At 28.5% G+C, this 20537-nt stretch overlaps 4 protein-coding genes and 1 long non-coding RNA gene across 7 annotated transcripts; 3 read left to right on the forward strand and 2 right to left on the reverse strand.

Annotated features, from left to right (window-relative positions):
* LOC130674255 (alpha-latrocrustotoxin-Lt1a-like) lies at positions 1–2107 on the reverse strand. The gene is made up of 2 exons (XM_057479524.1): positions 2104–2107; positions 1–419 (listed from the first exon to the last, which is right to left on the reverse strand). The coding sequence occupies exons 1-2, from the start codon at positions 2105–2107 to the stop codon at positions 1–3; spliced, it is 423 nt and encodes a 140-aa protein (XP_057335507.1).
* Positions 2108–2580: 473 nt separating this feature from the next.
* On the forward strand, positions 2581–9421 carry LOC130674436 (uncharacterized). 2 transcript variants are annotated; one of them, XR_008991044.1, is made up of 7 exons: positions 2581–2767; positions 3729–3845; positions 3925–4021; positions 5098–5172; positions 5266–5511; positions 7150–7505; positions 9221–9421. XR_008991044.1 is itself a non-coding variant. In XM_057479763.1 (6 exons), exons 2-6 carry the CDS (start codon positions 3756–3758, stop codon positions 7332–7334), a joined length of 693 nt encoding a protein of 230 aa, XP_057335746.1. In that variant the 5' UTR covers positions 2581–2767; positions 3729–3755; the 3' UTR covers positions 7335–8591. The 2 variants fall into 2 exon arrangements, 1 of the variants encoding a protein (XP_057335746.1); XM_057479763.1 differs by lacking the exon at positions 9221–9421 and having other exon boundaries at positions 7150–8591.
* A 4094-nt stretch (positions 9422–13515) lies between these two features.
* Positions 13516–14075, forward strand: LOC130674256 (uncharacterized). Its single transcript, XM_057479525.1, has 3 exons — positions 13516–13657; positions 13745–13939; positions 14044–14075. Exons 1-3 carry the CDS (start codon positions 13516–13518, stop codon positions 14073–14075), a joined length of 369 nt encoding a protein of 122 aa, XP_057335508.1.
* Positions 14076–14203: 128 nt separating this feature from the next.
* LOC130674439 (uncharacterized) lies at positions 14204–14879 on the forward strand. The gene is made up of 3 exons (XR_008991045.1): positions 14204–14284; positions 14526–14771; positions 14865–14879. It is a non-coding gene; the product is annotated as an uncharacterized LOC130674439 (long non-coding RNA).
* A 1779-nt stretch (positions 14880–16658) lies between these two features.
* LOC130674438 (uncharacterized) lies at positions 16659–20066 on the reverse strand. 2 transcript variants are annotated; one of them, XM_057479764.1, is made up of 5 exons: positions 19730–20066; positions 19166–19294; positions 17085–17234; positions 16881–17012; positions 16659–16814 (listed from the first exon to the last, which is right to left on the reverse strand). In XM_057479764.1, the coding sequence occupies exons 1-5, from the start codon at positions 19866–19868 to the stop codon at positions 16750–16752; spliced, it is 615 nt and encodes a 204-aa protein (XP_057335747.1). In that variant the 5' UTR covers positions 19869–20066; the 3' UTR covers positions 16659–16749. The 2 variants fall into 2 exon arrangements, with proteins under 2 accessions (XP_057335747.1, XP_057335748.1); XM_057479765.1 differs by lacking the exon at positions 19166–19294 and having other exon boundaries at positions 19730–20063.
* Positions 20067–20537: the final 471 nt, after the last annotated feature.

A 20537-nucleotide genomic window follows, 5' to 3' on the forward strand; every position in this document is an offset into this window, starting at 1 on the left:
TCAGCATAAATTGTTGTTGGCATCTCTATCGATTAAATATTTAGCTAAATCCGTTTCACTGTTAATAATAGCAGAATATAATGGCGATTGATCATTACAAACAGCATTTACATCGGCACCTTTAACTGCTAAATATTTAGCTATATCATATTCTCTACTCTTGATAGCTAAATGTAGTAACGTTAAATTGTCCGAGTCCGAAATGAAATTTATGTTGGCATCTCTATCTATTAAACATTTAGCTAAATCGGTTGCATTCTCACGAATAGCTAGATATAATGGTGATGTATCTTTACAAACACGATTTATATTCGCACCTTTATCTATTAAATATTTAGCTATGTCAGTTCGCCTGGTCTCAATAGCAAAATTTAATGGCGAGTCATCATAATGAACAGCATTTACATCAGCACCTTTATCTATCAAATATTTAACAATCTCATCAGTACGATAAGTTAATCAACAGAACTACTAACCGGCTTTTTTTTGGTTTTGGTTTGAAAAAGGTTATTTATTTTTCCAAATTTTTTTTTTACATATATAAGTAATAAAAACATCTTATAAACAACTTAATCTCTAATTTGCATATGCGCCTAGTGGTCATCTGCTGATGCGTCTCTCTAGGACTCCGTAAAAATATTAAATGAATGTTTTAATTATAGTAATAAAATTAATGACTAATACAGTTAATATAAATGATGGTAAAAAAAAGTAAAAATAATAAATACAAAAAAACCATCAGACAACTACTAACCGGCTTTTTTTTGGTTTTCAAAAGGATGTTTATTTATAAAATTTTTCAATTACATAATATATAAGTAATAAAGATCCTTATAACAACTTAAACACTAGATTTTAATAATTTATGATTGGTTGTCATCTAGCGATGAGTCTTGCCAATTAACCTTTGCTTAACTTATTTCTTTAGTTATTCCTTATTTTTGATCATTAACATTTTTAAATATGAATTAAATTCTTCATTATAATTATGAGCTATGGTAAAAAAAATAAATATTAAATATAAAAAAAACCATTGTAATATTAGGTTGCCTTTACGGCATTATAATCTTAAGGAGAGGTAAAGGGAGGGATAGGATGTGGGTTTAGGTGGGAACGAGTTTATGTAATATTTACAATATGTACAGATAATATTTATGCTATTGCACGATCAATAATTCTTTTTGGGGTCTAATGATAGGCTCTATTAGGAGGTCTTTGCTGCTGCCGTGATTGGAGCTTCTTTATAACTACTAACCGGCGATCCCGGCCGAGCGGTCTAAGGCGTAAGACTTAGATCTCTCGAACACGATCGTTGGCCAGGCGTGGGTTCGAATCCCAGTGGAAGCCGAAAGAATTTTTCACGCATAAAGTGTGAGGTCTTTTGGACCTGAGATTCGTCCCGATGCAGACATTTAAATAAGATCGGTATAAAGAAAATGAATTTAATTTGGTGTGATGTAATCTGTGGACTGGGTTTTCTTGAGCTCAATGGATCTGTGTTCCCAAGCGTTCTTGTTTAAAAGTGACCAGGCTCGCTTTAATTAAAAAAAAAAAAAAAAAAACAGAACTACCAACGTTTAAAATAAAATTCTCAAATTTTAAAATAAAACTCTCAGATTAACCGGAAAAATATATTCAATTATTAATTTTATGAGAAAAAAATTTAGAATAAAATTTTTAATAAACCAGTTAAAAATAGTAAGTCGTGATTTTGAAGGAAAAATAAATTCAAAAATAAATATTTAATAAAAGTTAATGAGAAAATATTATACACCTAGAAAAAAAATTAAGTATAAAGGAAATACTTTAATTCTATTAATATGAGTGAAATTCATAAATTTAATGGATAAATTTGAAAAAGTTATTAAAATCAGAAAGCATTAGGGTTCGAATACAAATATCTTTTAAACGTTTAGAGTAATCAATTAAACACATCAGACCTTTTTTGTAGAGCGTTAAATTTCCTACAAAAACATGTCACGCTCATTCGACAATAATTATTTTTTGATGAGGTGGAAAATTAAAAATAAAAAAAATTTTTTTTGATAAATTCTTTAAACTTTGATCTCGGATATCTTTGAAATGGTTAAAGTAATCGCTTACACATATCAGATCTTTTTTGTAGATTATTCAATTTCCTACAAAAAAGTGTACAAAGATTTTATTAAAAAATTGATTAATAATGAGATATGATGTTTGTTATAAGGGACTAAAGAAAAAATGGAAAACTGCGATGAGGAGGATCTTCCTATTAATATTAAGAGCTCAAACTTTCTGAGTATTTTTTAGAGGTGCCTGAGAACCAACTTTTCAATGTCGGAAGTTAAAAAAAAAAATTTGCTGCGGGGTCAACCCCTCCGAGGGCCGCTTTTGTGTTGTGAGCTTCTATGGAATGCTGTAGTGGGTCTTGGGCTTCCTACTAGTATATTATGTCCATAACCTTAGTAGATTTATAAGATCCGATATAAATGTAGAATTTTGTTAATAAAATTACTTTTGTCGTTAAAAAAATCTAATGGGAGTAGTATTGTATTTTTCCATTAGTTTAATGTCTTTTAGAAGTCATTGGCGTCTAAGTGCGTGTATAAATTTCATAATTCGATAAATTTGTTGTTTGTTTCGACCACTCAGAAACTGCTGACATCAGCATTCTTATACTTATTATTATAACTGATAAGGGACAAAGTAAATTTGATTATTACAAATATAGTTTTCAATTAGTACGTGGTCACTTTTCGTTCAGAATAGACGTTCGAAAAAAATCAACGTGAGTACAAATAATATACGACGTAAATTAATGTATTATTTCAACAATTGCGTAGTTTTGAATTTCAAAATGATATTACGAAAAAACTATCGGTTTTATATAAAAAATAAAAGAAACCTTTTTTGTAGAGAATTTAATAAGCTACAAAATTGTTCATACACATTTTTGTCGTATCTTTAAAAGGTTGGCTAGAATTTTAAGTCGAAGGTTGGAAGGAAGGAAATTTTTAGCAATATTTAATTTTGGGGGATTTATTTTTGTCGATGGGTTTAAATTAAAATTATGGGGTAACTATTGATTTTGTGAAAAAATTACAAGATACCTTTTTTGTAGAAAATTAAATTCTGAATAAAAAAGGTCATTGTAATTTTTCACGTATCTCTGATAGGGAATAATTAAAATTTAAATTTCCGATGAATTAAAATGGAGGGAAATTTAAAATAAAAATAATTATGATAATATTTAATTAGATTATTAATTATTAAGAGGATAATAAGTATTTTTTGTCGCGCAGTATTTAATACTTTTGGCTTGTCAACTTTTATTAAACAGAACGAGAAATAATAATAGAAATTTTTCAGTCGAAGTCTGGATCAATTGAATTTAATTTGCTGACGGTTATTTCGCGGCCAATTTAAAAAATAAATAATTAACATGAGCTTGCAACGCATAAATTAATAAATATTGTTGTTTAAATTAAAATAATTTTCGTACAATGTCCACCCACATAATTATAAATTCATTTTTTTTTTTTAATGAATCGTTTCCTATAAATAAATTAATAACTTTACTAATAACGAGAATGTTTTGAATAAAAAATTTTTTTTCAAAAAAACCAACGCCCGAGACTCGAACCCTCGATCCTCTGGTTGCCGATGCGCTCGTAGTTGCGGAGCTTAAACTTTTATTTAATTCCAAAATTTATACGATAGTTAATCGATTATTATTTTATTCTTTATAGAAATAATCGAAGCTAAATTTCCATAAAATGATAATCAGTTATTTAATTTTGTCTGTGCTGGCAACTTATGTTGCATCAGAAAAACTCCCGGGAAGGCTTGCCCTCACAGATAAAGCAGTGAGTAATTTATTATTACAATTATCTACCATTTTTTTTGTTCTTCGAAGTAAACAATAAATTTCTTTTAATCAAATAGTGTGAGCCCAGCTTCGGAAAAACTGCGTGCCTCAGTACGCAAGATAAATGTTTGGGAAACGGCATCGTTTCATATGAATATATTTGTACTGCACCAGGTAATAAAAAAAAAAACTGATAAGTAATTACTCGAATAAAAATGTAATGTTTTTTTCCAAAAATTAAATGAGTAATGAAATCTCAGTGGATATACGAAATAAATGAACGTTTAAGGTGGTCACTGAAACGGAAATTTAATTTCCTACAACTTTGGTTTGATATAAAATTCTCGTAAATCCAACAGTTTAAGAAATATGGCCGTTTAAAGATTTCAAAATCTCCAATTGTTAAAGTCGCGCGAATTTTTAAACAATTAACCTTGCGCAGTAGTTTTTAAGGCCCCCCGGGAAAAAATGATCAGACCTGACCATGCCTGTTCATGTATGATCAGGCCTGAAATTAGACCTGATCATGCCTGTTCATGTATGATTAGGCCTGAAATTAGACATGATCAGGCCTGATCATACCTGTCCATGCCTGTTCATGTCTGTTCATGTCTGAAGCGTTAAATACGCTCATGCCTGATCATACCTGTCCATGCCTGTTCATGCCTGATCATATATGTTCATGTCTGTTCATGACTGTTCATGTCTGCTCATAGATCTAAAATTTTGTTGACCAAGAATCTATCACGTATAAGATTTTTATTACTTGAAGTTCATACGAAACTTACTTTTCAACTAAATCTCTTAGGTCAGTGGGTAGCGAGTTACACTATCGAGCGCAAGGTCCACGGTTCAAATCCTGCACACGCCCGAATTTTTTATTTTTTTTATTTTTATAGCAATAATTATACACATGTATAATTGAATATAGTTATACATAATTATATATAATTATATAGGGCCATTTTTTATATATAATTTTTTTACCCGGATGGGCATGAACAGACATGAACATACCTGATCAGACCTGAACATGCCTGATCAGGCCTGGTCAGGCATGGTCATTTTTCATGTCTGATCAGGCCTGAAGACTCATGCCTGTTCATGTCTGATCAGGTCTGATCATTTTTTCCCGGGCCGTAACTTACGAACCAAAATTGTAGCTCAGAAAATTTTTTTTCCAAAAAGCGTATATACACGTCTATTATATTTCTAACGTCTATTTATCTTATGTATTTACGAAAATATAGGGAATCAACGTTCCAACATCAATTCATTGACTCCCGTTCCACCAACGGAAGTCACTCCCCGGAAGTTAACCGAAAGTGAGTTTATTTTTCTTACCTGCAATCCATCTTAAGCTTAGGTGGTCCGAATTTATAACCAGCCTCCGAAATCGACTGTTTTTGATGTTTCAGAGTTAAATGATGCCTGCGAACTCGATGTGGATTGCCAGGGCCTCAAGTACGCGAGTTGTCAGGGTATGAAGTGCCATTGCAAACCAGGTTATGTTGAAAACAAAGGTACTTGCTTTGCAACACTCAATGCCCGGTGCACAAATACACCCGAATGTATTGGTAAATTCGTTGAATGCAGACACAACTCCTGCGAATGTATTCGCAGTCATTATCAAGTCGGAAGCAACTGTTATCAGAATGCTAATAGTAAGTATTTATTTTCTTAACTATAATATAATTTTAAAAAATCGAAAAATTCTATGAAAAAACCAATTTATTATCCAAACCAGAATTTAGTTACGTATTTCCACTCTGAGGTTGTTTTGGTCCTTCGAGCCAACTCATAAGTCCTCAAAATGCCACGTAACATTTTTTCATTATAATGGTATACACAAATATATAAATCTTACTTTTAAGAAGATTTTAATTTTTTTACCCGATGAAAAAAGATTTTATACAATTGTATAAAATTATATACAAAAAATGGCCCGATCCAACTGTATACAACTGTATAGAAATTGTAGACAATTCTATACAAATTGTATACAAGTCTATATAATTATATACAATTCTATATAATTGCAATATAAAGAATTCTATATAATTGCAATATATAGAATTGTATATAATTATATAGAATTGTATACAATTTGCATAGAAATTGTATACAATTCTATACAAATTGTATACAAGTCTATATAATTATATACAATTTTATACAAATTATATACAATTCTATATAATTATATACAATTCTATATAATTGCAATATAAAGAATTCTATATAATTGCAATATATAGAATTGTATATAATTATATAGAATTGTATACAATTTGTATAGAAATTGTATACAATTCTATATAAATTGTATACAAGTCTATATAATTATATACAATTTTATACAAATTATATACAATTCTATATAATTATATACAATTTTATACAAATTACATACAATTCTATATAATTATATACAATTCTATATAATTGCAGTATATAGAATTCTATATAATTGCAATATATAGAATTGTATATAATTATATAGAATTGTATACAATTTGTATAGAAATTGTATAAAATTCTATACAAATTGTATACAAGTCTATATAATTATATACAATTTTATACAAATTATATACAATTCTATATAATTGCAGTATATAGAATTCTATATAATTGCAATATATAGAATTGTATACAATTTGTATAGAAATTGTATACAATTCTATACAAATTGTATACAAGTCTATATAATTATATACAATTTTATACAAATTATATAGAATTCTATATAATTGCAATATATAGAATTCTATATAATTGCAATATATAGAATTGTATATAATCATATAGAATTGTATACAATTTGTATAGAATTGTATACAATTTCTATACAAGTTGTATACAATTGGATCGGGCCATTTTTTCTATCCAATTATATGTAGTCTATATATAATTATATATAGTCCATATATAATTGATATATAATTCTATACAATTGTATAAAATCTTTTTTCATCGGGTAGTTAATCGTAATAGCAGTGTTCATTAATAAAAAAAGTCATATATTTCTTACTGATTTATCAACGAACATATTCATTAAGCTATTAATATAATTAGTCATATTTAGTGCGACATAAACTCAACTGTGTATTATGAACTTACTCGCGCAAGCGCGCGTGCGTATTCTATACGATGTATATTAAATATACTTCTGTACAATGATTAGTCAACTACACGGCCGATAAACTTACTTTACATACATTTTATATTCCCGTAATTACAATGAGACAGTCATAATTCATTCATATATTATGATAATTATGAACATCATTTTTTTTTAGATCCGGGAGATCAATGCTACAGCAATGTCGGGTGTTTTGGAGTCCCTAAGAAATGGTGCGGCAGTAATGGTGATTTCTGTATTGACGAATCTGGAATAGATTGTGACCGAAGAACTCATAAATGCGTTTGTCCTCAAGGATACGTCGATGAAAAAACTAAATGTGTAAAATATGCGCGTTATTAGTTTTAGCATTCACGTCAATGTCTACCATTACAATTCTGTTGTAACATTACATAAATAATCATAAAAATTGCGATTACACAACTACACAAAAAATTTTCAACATTCGCCATCTTGACTCTCAATATTTTTGTGGATTGTAAAAAAATGCTTTACGTTCCAAACCAAAAATAAGTGAGTTTTTGACACTAAAAGATTGTTTTGGTCCTTCGAGCCAACTTATAAATTCTCAAAAAAGTTCATAGTTACATCCCTGGTTAAAAAAGTGGATTAAAAAAGCACACATATTTAATACTACTTGATACTCTTCAATACTCTTAATTCTCCGGAGAATTCAGATCGAACATAAAATGAATCCTTTTTAATTCTAAAAAATTTGGAAAATCCAAAAGTGCACGCCTCGAACGCTCATGTTATGTTTTTTTTTAAAAGTGAAATTTCGAATAAAATTGAATATCCCGCTCTTTTCCCATAGAAATTTCCATGGTAAATATACGGTAATAAAAGTAAAAAAAAAAATAAATAAGGAGAACATTCCTAATGAAAAATGGCGGCAGTGTGTGTTTGTTTACATGTAAGATTGCCGGTTTTAACCGTAATGATTTATTTTTAAAAAAACGAGAAGGCCTACAGTAGTGATTTTCGAAAGGAACCTTCTTTGCTTATTTCTGAAAATTTAAAAAAAAAAATTAAGTAGTTTCGTCAAGTCGTTCTCGAGATATCCGTACCACGCCGTTTTTTTGAACCACAGACTAATGGACGTCCACGATAAATTTTTTTTAATGAACTTTTTTTTATATTAATACATATTAGACAAATTAAAAAAAGTATCAGGATTATTTATTAGTGTTTCAGCTTTATATTGATGTGTTTTTCATAATGTGTAAGAGTAATAGAAAAAAAATATATGCACTTTAATGAGTGGAAATCGTGTGACCTTGACAGGTCGGTTATAAAGCACAACCTCTCCGCTTCGCTTCCGAGGCGTGCAATAATATTGCAATTTCTGATTGCGCGGAGGATTCGAAAGTATAAAAGAGGATTCGAAAAAGTTTAATTCTAACTAATTCTTTTTAATTCTAAAATAATGTTGCAATTTATGTTCTCGCGGTGGATTGAAAAGAATAAAAAAGGATTCAAAAAGTATAATTCTAACTAATTCTAAAATAATATTCAATTTCTGTTCTCGCGGAGGATTCAAGAGAATAAAAGAGGATTCGGAAAAATTTAATTCTAACTAATTCTTTTTAATCCCTAGCGAATTTGGTTACACCGAAAAAATATCTAAAACATACCTGGTATTTGAGTATCATTTTGGTATGTTTTCAGTAGAATTCTAAAAGTATACTCAAATTATACTTATTCATAATAATAATTTAGGTATTTTTTTGAACAAATTATACCGAAGTTATACTGAGATAAAAAAATTAATTTCTTAGATATCGATATGTTTAATGTGTTTAAGTAGGAATATTAGTTGAATAATTTATTTATATGTTTTTTAAATAAATAATTCAAAAAAAGAAAGAAAAAAAAGTGATAATTGACTGAGGTTCCGAACTTGTGACTTCTCCTATATATGTATATATATCTGGTATAGATAATATATTATATTTGGTATAACCAGTGGTCTTCTCCATGAACAATTCGGGATATCCATCCCAGTTCGGGCTTTCTATATTTTTCTTGGGAATAGTTCTTTATTCTATTCGATTTCTCTGAAGAGAATTTAAAAGTATTAAAAATTTCAAAATATGAATTCTCCTTAATTCTATTTAATTCTCTAAAGAGAATTAAAAAGGATTCAATTCATTTTTAATTCTCTTTTTTAACCAGGGTTTACTTCGTAACTGCTTAAGATTAAAATTAATATTGATTAATTTTTGTAGGTTTTAGCCTCAGAAATTTACCACTCGTAAAGATTACACTAGATATTTCGGAATCTCTAATCCCTAACCTCTGTTTTTATTTCCACTTACAAGTAGGATATTTTATGGCTCCTTCTTCTGTATACCATACATATGTTGTCGACTTGCTTACTTGCCGATCGTAGATCTAAGTTATTAAATGTTCTTAAATTCAAGTAGACAGCGCCAAAATATTAATGAATGTATGATTTAAAAATTAAATAATAAAATATTTATGATAAATTGATAATTAATAAAAGTATGTGTAAATAAATAAATAAGCATTACCCTGATTAAACAACTGAATTAGATCAGATTGAACAGAATTGAATTTTTAATCCTATATAATTCAAATGAATTCTGTTAATTCGGTAGCTAACTTAAAAATGAATTCTATCTAATTCGGCAGGAAAACCAGACTTTGTCCAAATTAAAACGAATTTAAATACACGAATGCAAAAAATTGAAGGAGCAGAAAAATTTTATAAATTTTTTAGTGATTTTTGGAAGGCTGTAACTTGGTGAAAAATAATCGTATCAAGATTAAAAAAACGCATTTTATAGCTTAAAATCTCTAGTTTTGGTGCATTTTTTTCAAAATTTTTTTAAAGCTCCGGTTATTACGCAAACATGAGAAATACCGCGAGACAAAAAATTTCTAGATTTTTTTTTTTTTTCCAAAGAGCCCACGGACCGTGAAAAAATTCTTTCAATTAAACGAATGCATATCTCGTTTAGCAAATTTATTCAGCTTTAATTTGGTTTTTTTTTAACCTCGTAGGACGATTTGTCGCAGAGACATCAGCCTTCAAACAAAAAATAATTCTTTTGGCTTTGATTTTCGATATTTCAGCAACTAATGGTCGCACAGAAAGTTGAAGGGCAGCGTTGAAAACTTGAATGAATTCCCTACAAGATCCTGTCATCATTTTTGAAAAAAAAAATTTTTTTTATTTTTAACATCCATTAGAAGTAAGCACAAAAAAATGACTTTTTTTTGGTTTTTTAGTAAATCAACTGCTACTCTGCAAATATCGATAAAAAAAATAATGTTGCCAGGGACTTTTTTAGCTTAATGTACCCCCAAGACCCCTGTAAATTTTTAAATTGATCTATTGAACCGTTTTTTGGAAATCACCGATCCAAGTTTTGCTAAACAATTAAATGAACAAGTTTTGTTCCTTTAATTGTGAAATCATAATCAAAATGAAAAAATTATTTTTTTTCGACTTTTCACAAATTTTTACGTTGGTGACTCAGCAAATGCAAGGAAATAACAAAAAAAAAAAAATTTCCAAAAAATGTCAAAAAAAATCGAAGAAAAAAAAAATTGAAACTTTTTTTTTGTGTTCGAAAAAGATTGACTTGAAAAGTAAGTTTCGTATGAATTTCAAGTAATAAAAATCTTATACGTGATAGATTCTTGGTCAACAATAGAAATATAAGCGTTAGACATTCTAATATAAATTTGATGCATTATCTGTGACAAGTTGGTAAGAGGAGAACTTGAGATAGTTTTAATTAAATAACAAGTCATTAGTAGATTTATAAGAAACGATAAAAATATGGAATTCTGTTAATGAAATTACTTTTGTCGTTAAAAAAATCTAATAAGAGCAGTATTGTATTTTTCTATGAGTTTAATGTCTTTTAGAAGTCATTAGCGTCTAAGTGCGGAAATAAATTTCATAATTTGATAAATTTGTTGTTTGTTTCGACTAATCAGAAACTGCTGACATCAGCATTTTTATCCTTATTGTTATAATTGATGAGGGACAAAGTAAATTTGATTATTATAAATATAATTTTTAATTAATACGTGGTCACTTTTCGTTCAGAATAGACGCTCGAAAAAAACCAACGTGAGTACAAATAATATACGACGTAAATTAATGTATTATTTCAACAATTGCGTAGTTTTGAATTTCAAAATGATATTACGAAAAAACTATCGGTTTTATATAAAAAATAAAAGAGACCTTTTTTGTAGAGAATTTAATAAGCTACAAAATTGGTCATACACATTTTTGTCGTATCTTTAAAAGGTTGGCTAGAATTTTAAGTCGAAGGTTGGAAGGAAGGAAATTTTTAGCAATATTTAATTTTGGGGGATTTATTTTTATCGATGGGTTTAAATTAAAATTATGGGGTAACTATTGATTTTGTGAAAAAATTACAAGACACCTTTTTTGTAGAGAATTACATTCTGAATAAAAAAGGTCATTGTAATTTTTCACGTATCTCTGATAGGGAATAATTAAAATTTAAATTTTCGATGAATTAAAATGGAGGGAAATTTAAAATAAAAATAATTATGATAATATTTAATTAGATTATTAATTATTAAGAGGATAATAAATATTTTTTGTCGCGCAGTATTTAATACTTTTGGCTTGTCAACTTTTATTAAACAGAACGAGAAATAATAATAGAAATTTTTCAGTCGAAATCTGGATCAATTGAATTTTATTTGCTGGCGGTTATTTCGCGGTCAATTCAAAAAATAAATAAATAACACGAGTTTGCAACGCATAAATTAATAAATATTGTCGAGTTTATATAAAAATAATTTCCGTACAACGTCCGCCCACATAATTACAAATTTATTGTTATTTTAAATGAATCGTTTATTATAAAAAAATTAATAACTTTACTAATAACGAGTTTTTTCAATAAAAAATTTTTTTTCCAAAAAAATCAACGCCCAGGACTCGAACCCTCGACCGCCCGGTTGCTGTGGCGCCCGTAGTTGCAGAGCTTAAACTTTTATTAAATTCCCAAATTTCTAAGATAATTAATCGATTACTATTTTATGCTTTATAGAAACAATCGAAGCTAAATTGTTATAAAATGATCATCAATTATTTAATTTTTTTTGTGCTGGCAACTTATGTTGCATCAGTAGAATTCCCGAGTAAATTCTCCCTTACAGATGAAGCAGTAAGTAATGAATTATTACCATTGTCTATTATTTTTTTTTCTTTGAGAAGTAAACAATAAATTTTTTTTTATAAAATAGTGTGATCCCCGCTTTAAAACAGATGCGTGTAGCAGTCCGCATGATAAATGTATGAGAAACGGCATCGATTTATACCAATATATTTGTATTGCACAAGGTAATTAAAAAAAAACTGATAAGTAAATACTCGAATGAAATCGTAATATTTTTTTCCAAAAATTAAATGAGTGGCTATATCTCAGTTGGTATATGAAATAAATGAACGTTTAAGGTGGTCACTGAAACGGAAATTTAATTTCCTACAACTTTGGTCTGATAAAAAATTCTCGTAAATCCAACAGTTTAAAAGATATGGCCGTTTAAAGATTTCAAAATCTTCAATTGTTGAAATCGCGGGAATTTTCAAATAATTTAAATTGCGCGCTAGTTTTAAAGGCCTGTAACTTTTGAACTATTGATTTTATCGCAATTGTTGTGAGGACTAAAGTTGTAACTCAGGAAATTTGCTTTCCAACAAGCTCATATGATGTATATGTATCTTATATATTTATGAAGATATAAGCAAGCGAAGTTTTAACATCCGAAAATTAATATTGCAGGCACATTAGGATCACACTGTGAACAAAATTCTCATTGTACACTTATTGAATTTGGAAAATGTTCTGAAAATAATACATGTATCTGTCAGTTCGGAACAGCTGAGTATGATAAAAAAACATGTATCCCGAAAACAATTAAAAACGATCCCAATTACGAATTTTATAAGGAATACGATTGCGGCTACAAGATCTGTCATTTAAGGAAAAGTTATTTGTCAGCAACTGCACAACGAAGAGAATCAAGTGAGTCTTTAAAATTTGTTGGTAGCGTTAGCCTTAGGCTGGTGATGCAAACAACTGTCCTGAGTAATGATATGATAATTTGTACTTTGATAGTAGTAACCTTAGGCTGATAAATAAATATTATAATTTTATGTTATGAGTTAATTGGTAGCATTAGCCATTGGCTACTGAAACACATTCAGAATTTGATACAGTAATTCTTTATTAGCACTAGTCTAAGGCTTATAAAACTAGCCTCAAAGATCCCATGGTTGGTTGGTAGCATTAGCCTTTGGGCCAAAAAACTAAATTAAATCGAAAAATGAGGCACACAAAACTCTACTATGAGTTTGTTGGTAGCAATAGCCTTAGGCTTATTGAAAATAATGTTAGTTCATTGCCATCTTTTTATTTTTATTCAGTCTAATAGTCATGCGACCGCATGTACGGAGGAGATTCAAATGGCTTTTTATATTATTTTTCTTTTTATAGTATTGATGTACGGAGAATATTGTGAAACTAATAAAGATTGTGCTAATCTACATCTCCCAAACGTGATTTGTGACAAAGGCGAATGTAAATGCCCTAAAGACACCCAATTTCTGTTGCCAGAATTGTCATGTAAAAACAGCACAGCAGGTTATTATTTTATATTTTTATTTCTGGTGAAATTTATTAGCCAAAGTAAGCAATAATTGTTAACATAAAGTATTAAAAAACATCCAGGTATTGGAAAAACTTGCAGTCAACCGGATTCCGTCAACACTACAAGTGTCACTGAAGAGTCCACTGAAGAATCTACTGAAGAATCAACTGAAGAATCTACTGCTGTAGAAACACCCACTACCATTTGTAATGAATTCAATGTAACCAGATGTCAGAGATATCACACTTACGTGGCTAGTGACGAATGTGTATCTGGTAAGGAAATAATTATTTTTCCCTACATACAAAGCTAGAATGGGATAGTTTTCATAATCTGGAGGGTTTTACTCACACTATTAATATATTTTTGCATTCAATAGTTCAATATTTTGTCAGCATGACTGATTTTTGAGATTTTTGATCTGGCTCGAAGGACCAAAAGAGTATTTCTTTTAAGTGAAACCAGTCATGCGTACAATTTACATACATATGTTAATAAATATAAGATGTTATAATTTCGTAATTTGATTAATTATTTATTTCTAGATCCCCAATTTGTATGTGATGATGAAGAATTTTATTATGATCCGACTAGACAAGAGTGTGTGGAATACGTGGAAGGTAAATTTTTATATTCATACATAAAGACAATAACGAGGCTATTCTTATAAATATTACCTATCAAAAAAATCCACGTGGGAATCCAGTTTAGATTCCCATATGGCGTTTTCGGGTGGTTTCCTTTAGGTTCATATATAAACCATTATTTTCCTATGCTGATCCCCGTGGATTCTCATGTGAATCCAGAGTTCCCATAGATACAAATATACATTGATATTTATTAATTAATATGTAAAACCAGAACTTGATGACTTCTACTGTGAAATCGACCATCACTGCCGTAATTTGAAATATGCAAACTGCACTGAGAATATGTGTGTCTGTAAACCAAAATATGAGAACATCGGAGGTGTCTGTCTTGGGTACAACGGAGCTGTCTGTGGAGAAGTTTCCGACTGTATAGTGACCAACTCGATTTGTAATCAGACATGTCAGTGTCCCGAAAATCATTACCTAGGAGGACACACTTGCTGGAAATTTGCCGAGAGTGAGTTGATTTTTCTTACCTGCAATCTATCTAAAGCTTAGGTGGTCCCTATTTATAACCAGCCTCCGAAATCGACTATTTCGAATGTTTCAGAGTTAAGTGATACCTGCGGACTCGATTTGGGATGCAAGGGCCTCAAGTACGCGAGTTGTCAGGGTATGAAGTGCCATTGCAAACCAGGTTATGTTGAAATTAACGGTACTTGCTTTGCAACACTCAATGCCCAGTGTGAAAATAAAACTGAATGTATTGAAGGAATCGCTGAATGCAGACACCACTACTGTCAATGTCCTGACACTCATTATCAAGAAAGAAGCAAGTGTTATCGGAGAGCTTATTGTAAGTGTTTTTTTTTAACCAATTCATTATCCAAACCAGAATTTAGTTACTTGTTTCTACTCTGAGGTTGTTTTGGTCCTTCGAGCCACCCTGTATGTCCTCAAAAAAGCGTCAAGTAACATTTTTTTACCATAATGGTATACACAAATATATAAATCTTACTTCTAAAAAGATTTTAGCCGCTAAACTTACTTGACATACATTATATATTTCCGTAATTACAATAAAACGAAGGTCATAATTTACTGATGTATTATGATTATTATGATCATCATTTCTTTTCAGATCCGGGTGATCACTGCTACAACTTTATGGCGTGTTCAGGAATCCCCACAAAAACCTGCGGCAAGGATGGTGTTCACTGCACTGGCGAGAGCGGAATAGATTGCGACCTCAGAACTCGTAAATGCGCTTGTCCTCCAGGATACGTCAATGAAAGAACTAAATGTGTAAAATACCGGCGTTCATAGCTTTAGCATTCATGTCAATGTCTAACATTACAAATCTGTTGTAACATTACATAAATAATCAGAAAAATTGTCATAACACGACCAAACAAAAATATTGAATAAAGTTTTGTTGACAATGCAATACTTCTTTTTTATTTAATCCGCTAGTTTTAGAATAAATTTTCAACATCCGCCATCTTGACTCCCAATATTTCTGTGGATTTTAAAAAATACTTTACGATGCAAAGCAAAAATAAATTAGTTTTTGACACTCAAAATTGTTTTGGTCCTTCGAGCCAACGTATATTCTCCCAAAAAGGTTCATAGTTACATTTTATAACTACAATAGCATAAAGAAATATATAAAACATGTTTTCAAAAATGATTTTAGTCACAAAAAATTGTTTTGGTCCTTCGAGCCAACTTATAAGCTCCCAAAAAGGTTCATAGTTACATTTTATAACTACAATAGCATAAAGAAATATATAAAACATGTTTTCAAAAATGATTTTAGTCACAAAAAATTGTTTTGGTCCTTCGAGCCAACTTATAAGCTCCCAAAAAGGTTCATAGTTACATTTTATAACTACAATAGCATAAACAAATACATAAAAGATGTTTTCAAAAATGATTTTAGTCACAAAAAATTTGTTTGGTCTTTCGAGCCAACTTAGAAGTCCTCAAAAAAGTTTATAGTGTCATTTTATAACCACAATAGTGTAAACATATGTATAAATCACGTTTTTAAAAAAGATTTAAGTCACAAAAAATTTAATGGTCTTTCGAGCCAACGTAAAAGTTCTCAAAAAGATGGAAAGTAACATTTTTTGACCATATTATTATAAGTAAATCCATGAATAATTCTTTTAAAATAATTTCTGTCACTAAAAACTACTTTCTGGTCCTTCGAGCCGGGTTGAAAGTTGAATAAGCTACTGAAATATCAAAATTATAAAACTATATTATGAAAAAATCTATTAATCGTGATAATGCGACCCTCTAGGTGAGGACTGGGGTAATAAATAAATTTTGGCAGAGGCTATTTTAAATAAAACAGATATTTATTCAAGCAAAATAATAATTTTAATGATAATTATAATAAATATATATGAATAATTTCAATTCTTCTTTGTCCAGTATCAAATAAATCGAAATGTCCTCAAAATTAATTATGATCGTTTTAAATTATTTTAATGTTTTACAATTAATATAGAAAAAATTAATAGAAATAATGACGAAGTCAATGTTATAGATCCTGAAAAAAATGTATATTGTTATATATGAATAGTAATAGTTAGTCGAAGTACAGTAAAAAAATTACCATTGCACTTGAAATTTTCCTCGACCCAATCTTCCTTGCATGTACATTTTTTTACTGAAGATGTTGTGTTTTCGGGAATACATTCCGCGCCTTCACCACAATCGTTATCGTCATTACACATTGAATGTAATGCTGCATATATTAATTATAATACTGAATAATAATTTTTCAAAAGCCCAAAAAAAAAATAATTATTTTAATTACCTTTATATTGATAACTGCAGTATCCATTGACAGGAGCCGATAAATCACCACAGAGACAACGTTTTTTGTCACCATTTGGATCTTGCACACATGTTGTGTTTTGTATTGCACTGCAATCTGACTCTATTTTGCATTCTCGCGCTTTGCCCACTTGAACATTACGAAAAAAATTTTTTATGATTTACTTATAATTGAATTTATGGAATTTTTAAATTAAAAAATTACTTCATGCTGGCCGTGATGTTGAAATCTATAGTTATTAATTTCTATAATATATATAAATAAAATTGCGTTTTTAATTAGCGGCAAGTCCAAAAGAATCGGTGGTTCAATGAGACCATCATTAAATTTATGTATGGCGGGGCGAAATAAGTCGCTTATATTTATACAAAAATTTGTGTTACAAATTTTGGAAGGAAAATTTAAAAAATTGGGTAAATTGGTCACTCTAAACGGGTGAAAATTTTTATATATAATATATATAGATAGAGATTTGAATGCCCGTTAAAATGAGTACCAACAAGCTATATTTATTTTTCATATTTTGTATGACATATATGTTTAATAAAATATATGTATTGGAATACTAATTAATATATATGACTTGTTGGTACTTATTTTAAAGGGCATTTAATTTTCTTTTCAAAGAGTACCATCAAGTCATATTTATTTTTCATATTTTGTATGATATATATGTTTAATAAAATATATGTATTGGAATACTAATAAATATAAATGACTTGTTAGTACTCGTTTAAAAGAGAATTAAATGCCCTTTCAAATGAGTACCTACAAGCCATATTTATTTTTCATATTTTGTATGATATATATATATTTAGTAAAATATATGTATCAAAATATTAAAAAATATATACGGCTTGTGGGTACTCATTTCAAAGGGAATTTAATTCTCTTTTAAACGAGTACCAACAAGTCATATTTATTTTCCATATTTTGTATGATATATATATATTTAATAAAATATATGTATTGGAATACTAATAAATATAAATGACTAGTTGGTACTCATTTTAAAGGGCATTTAATTCTCTTTTCAAAGAGTACCATCAAGTCATATTTATTTTTCATATTTTGTATGATATATATATGATATATATATTTGGTAAAATATATGTAATGGAATACTAAAAAATATATATGACTTGTTGGTACTCATTTGAAAGGGCGTAAAATTCTCTTTTAAACGAGTACCATCAAGTCATATTTATTTTTCATATTTTGCTGATACATATATTTACTAAAATATATGTATCAGAATATTAAAAAATATATACGGCTTGTGGGTACTCATTTCAAAGGGAATTTAATTCTCTTTTAAACGAGTACCATCAAGTCATATTTATTTTTCATATTTTGCTGATACATATATTTACTAAAATATATGTATCAGAATATTAAAAAATATATACGGCTTGTGGGTACTCATTTCAAAGGGAATTTAATTCTCTTTTAAACGAGTACCAACAAGTCATATTTATTTTCCATATTTTGTATGATATATATATATTTAATAAAATATATGTATTGGAATACTAATAAATATAAATGACTTGTTGGTACTCATTTTAAAGGGCATTTAATTCTCTTTTCAAAGAGTACCATCAAGTCATATTTATTTTTCATATTTTGTATGATATATATGTATATATATATATTTGGTAAAATATATGTAATGGAATACTAAAAAATATATATGACTTGTTGGTACTCATTTGAAAGGGCGTAAAATTCTCTTTTAAGCGAGTACCATCAAGTCATATTTATTTTTCATATTTTGATAATATATATATTTACTAAAATATATGTATCAGAATATTAAAAAATATATACGGCTTGTTGGTACTCATTTGAAAGGGCATAAAATTCTCTATCTTTTTATGAATTCATATATATCTATATATATATTTTTTTGTAAATCGTCTCATTTTGCGCCTAAAATTTATGATGGTTTCATTTCACCCCCATTACAGCAGAAAATGAATAAATAAATAAATAAAGTGTGCTTATTAAAATATTAATTTGAAATATTTTTTTATTGATGAATCTATAAAACTATTTACAGCTGTTATGTCCTACATGAGCTGAAGAACTCTTCATTCCGGTAGGTCTCATTCCGCTTCTTCCCATACTAGTTAATCGTGCTAATTCAAAAGCTGTTTTATTGACCACTATCACCTCGTTATTGTAAGCTATAAAACAAAAATACTATCTATGGCTAACTCTACTATCTACATATTAACTACGTAATAAAACAGCTAAATATTGTTTAGTAAAGAGAAAAAATTGATCATTATAAATTTAAGCTTTTTTTGGAATAATTTTTTTTATACTGAAGAAGAACGGGGGCAAAATGGACCAGTAGACTTTTGAAAAATTTTGAAGGCCCATTTTACCCCCTCGTTTTTTGCTCTGCATAAATTGATTTTTCGAAAAAAAAAAAATTTTGATTTTTCAAAATTTTTTTTTTTATTTAATAAGGAAGTAAATTTTTAAAAAAAGTGCAAAAAATTAGAAAATAAGAAAAACATTTTTTATTTACAAAAATTAAAAACAATCGTTTTTGAAAAATAAAAAAAATAATTTTGAATTATTTACAAAAAAATACAAATTTAAAAAAAAATTACCTGGAGTAGGTGGTGGGGGTGGATTTTGATTTTGTGGATTAGTTTTACCAAAAGTCGTCAACGCACTTGTTTTCACCGGAAATAAAACCAAAAAAATAATAAAACTCAATAAATTTAAAAACAAAAAATATTTTTTCATTTTTGAGAAAATTAAAAAAAAATCAAACTAATTTTCTTTTCTTTCTTTTTACAAAAAAATTTTGATATAAATAAAATTTACACTGAGCACTTGTAAGGTCACCAGTTAATTATTTGAATCCAAATAAAATTATTAAGCGACAGGATTAATTGCAGGATATTTATAAGACGCGAGTTAAGATTGTACTGAGTGGTAGTCAATAAAGTTAAGTCCTTTTAAAGCTTCGCTCGAATTCCCCCGCTTAAAATAATCCCTACTCCTTATTCTTAACTTATTATATTTTTTACGAATATAAATTAGAAAAGTGAACGAAAGTACGTACTATTGCCGTTGAATTTATTTTTATCCTGATCCTTAATGCCGCAGAATAAAAGTAAAAATTAAATAAACATATGTAATGATACGAAAAAAATTGAATAATAGCTGTAATTATTTTGTTATTTATAAATAAAATATTTATTTTGTTGTTGATGTTAATGTTAATTACATTTATATTCAAAAGTACATTAACATAAGTAGGCTATTATAAGTATTTGTTTATAATAAGGTACAAATGACATTTAAATAATGGCGGGAATGATAGAATTTTTTATTTTGAATTTTAGAGGTGCAGGAATTATTTACGAATAAAATTATAAAAAATATTAGCATTCAATTTGACATTTTAAT

Source organism: Microplitis mediator, chromosome 9 (genome assembly GCF_029852145.1).
Source record: "Microplitis mediator isolate UGA2020A chromosome 9, iyMicMedi2.1, whole genome shotgun sequence".
Taxonomy (NCBI): domain Eukaryota; kingdom Metazoa; phylum Arthropoda; class Insecta; order Hymenoptera; family Braconidae; genus Microplitis; species Microplitis mediator.

Excerpts from the sequence above, each read along its gene's own strand:
- LOC130674436 (XM_057479763.1), top strand. The coding sequence starts at position 3,756 with ATGATAATCAGTTATTTAATTTTGTCTGTGCTGGCAACTTATGTTGCA. Across the intron at positions 5,173-5,265 it reads TCCCCGGAAGTTAACCGAAA|AGTTAAATGATGCCTGCGAA; the intron begins GTGAGTTTATTT and ends TTGATGTTTCAG. Across the intron at positions 5,512-7,149 it reads CTGTTATCAGAATGCTAATA|ATCCGGGAGATCAATGCTAC; the intron begins GTAAGTATTTAT and ends ATTTTTTTTTAG.
- LOC130674256 (XM_057479525.1), top strand. The coding sequence starts at position 13,516 with ATGTACGGAGAATATTGTGAAACTAATAAAGATTGTGCTAATCTACAT. Across the intron at positions 13,658-13,744 it reads ATGTAAAAACAGCACAGCAG|GTATTGGAAAAACTTGCAGT; the intron begins GTTATTATTTTA and ends AAAAACATCCAG. Across the intron at positions 13,940-14,043 it reads TAGTGACGAATGTGTATCTG|TTCAATATTTTGTCAGCATG; the intron begins GTAAGGAAATAA and ends TGCATTCAATAG.
- LOC130674438 (XM_057479764.1), bottom strand. The coding sequence starts at position 19,868 with ATGAAAAAATATTTTTTGTTTTTAAATTTATTGAGTTTTATTATTTTT. Across the intron at positions 19,295-19,729 it reads ACCCCCACCACCTACTCCAG|CTTACAATAACGAGGTGATA; the intron begins GTAATTTTTTTT and ends TTTGTTTTATAG. Across the intron at positions 17,235-19,165 it reads TCATGTAGGACATAACAGCT|TGGGCAAAGCGCGAGAATGC; the intron begins GTAAATAGTTTT and ends GTAATGTTCAAG.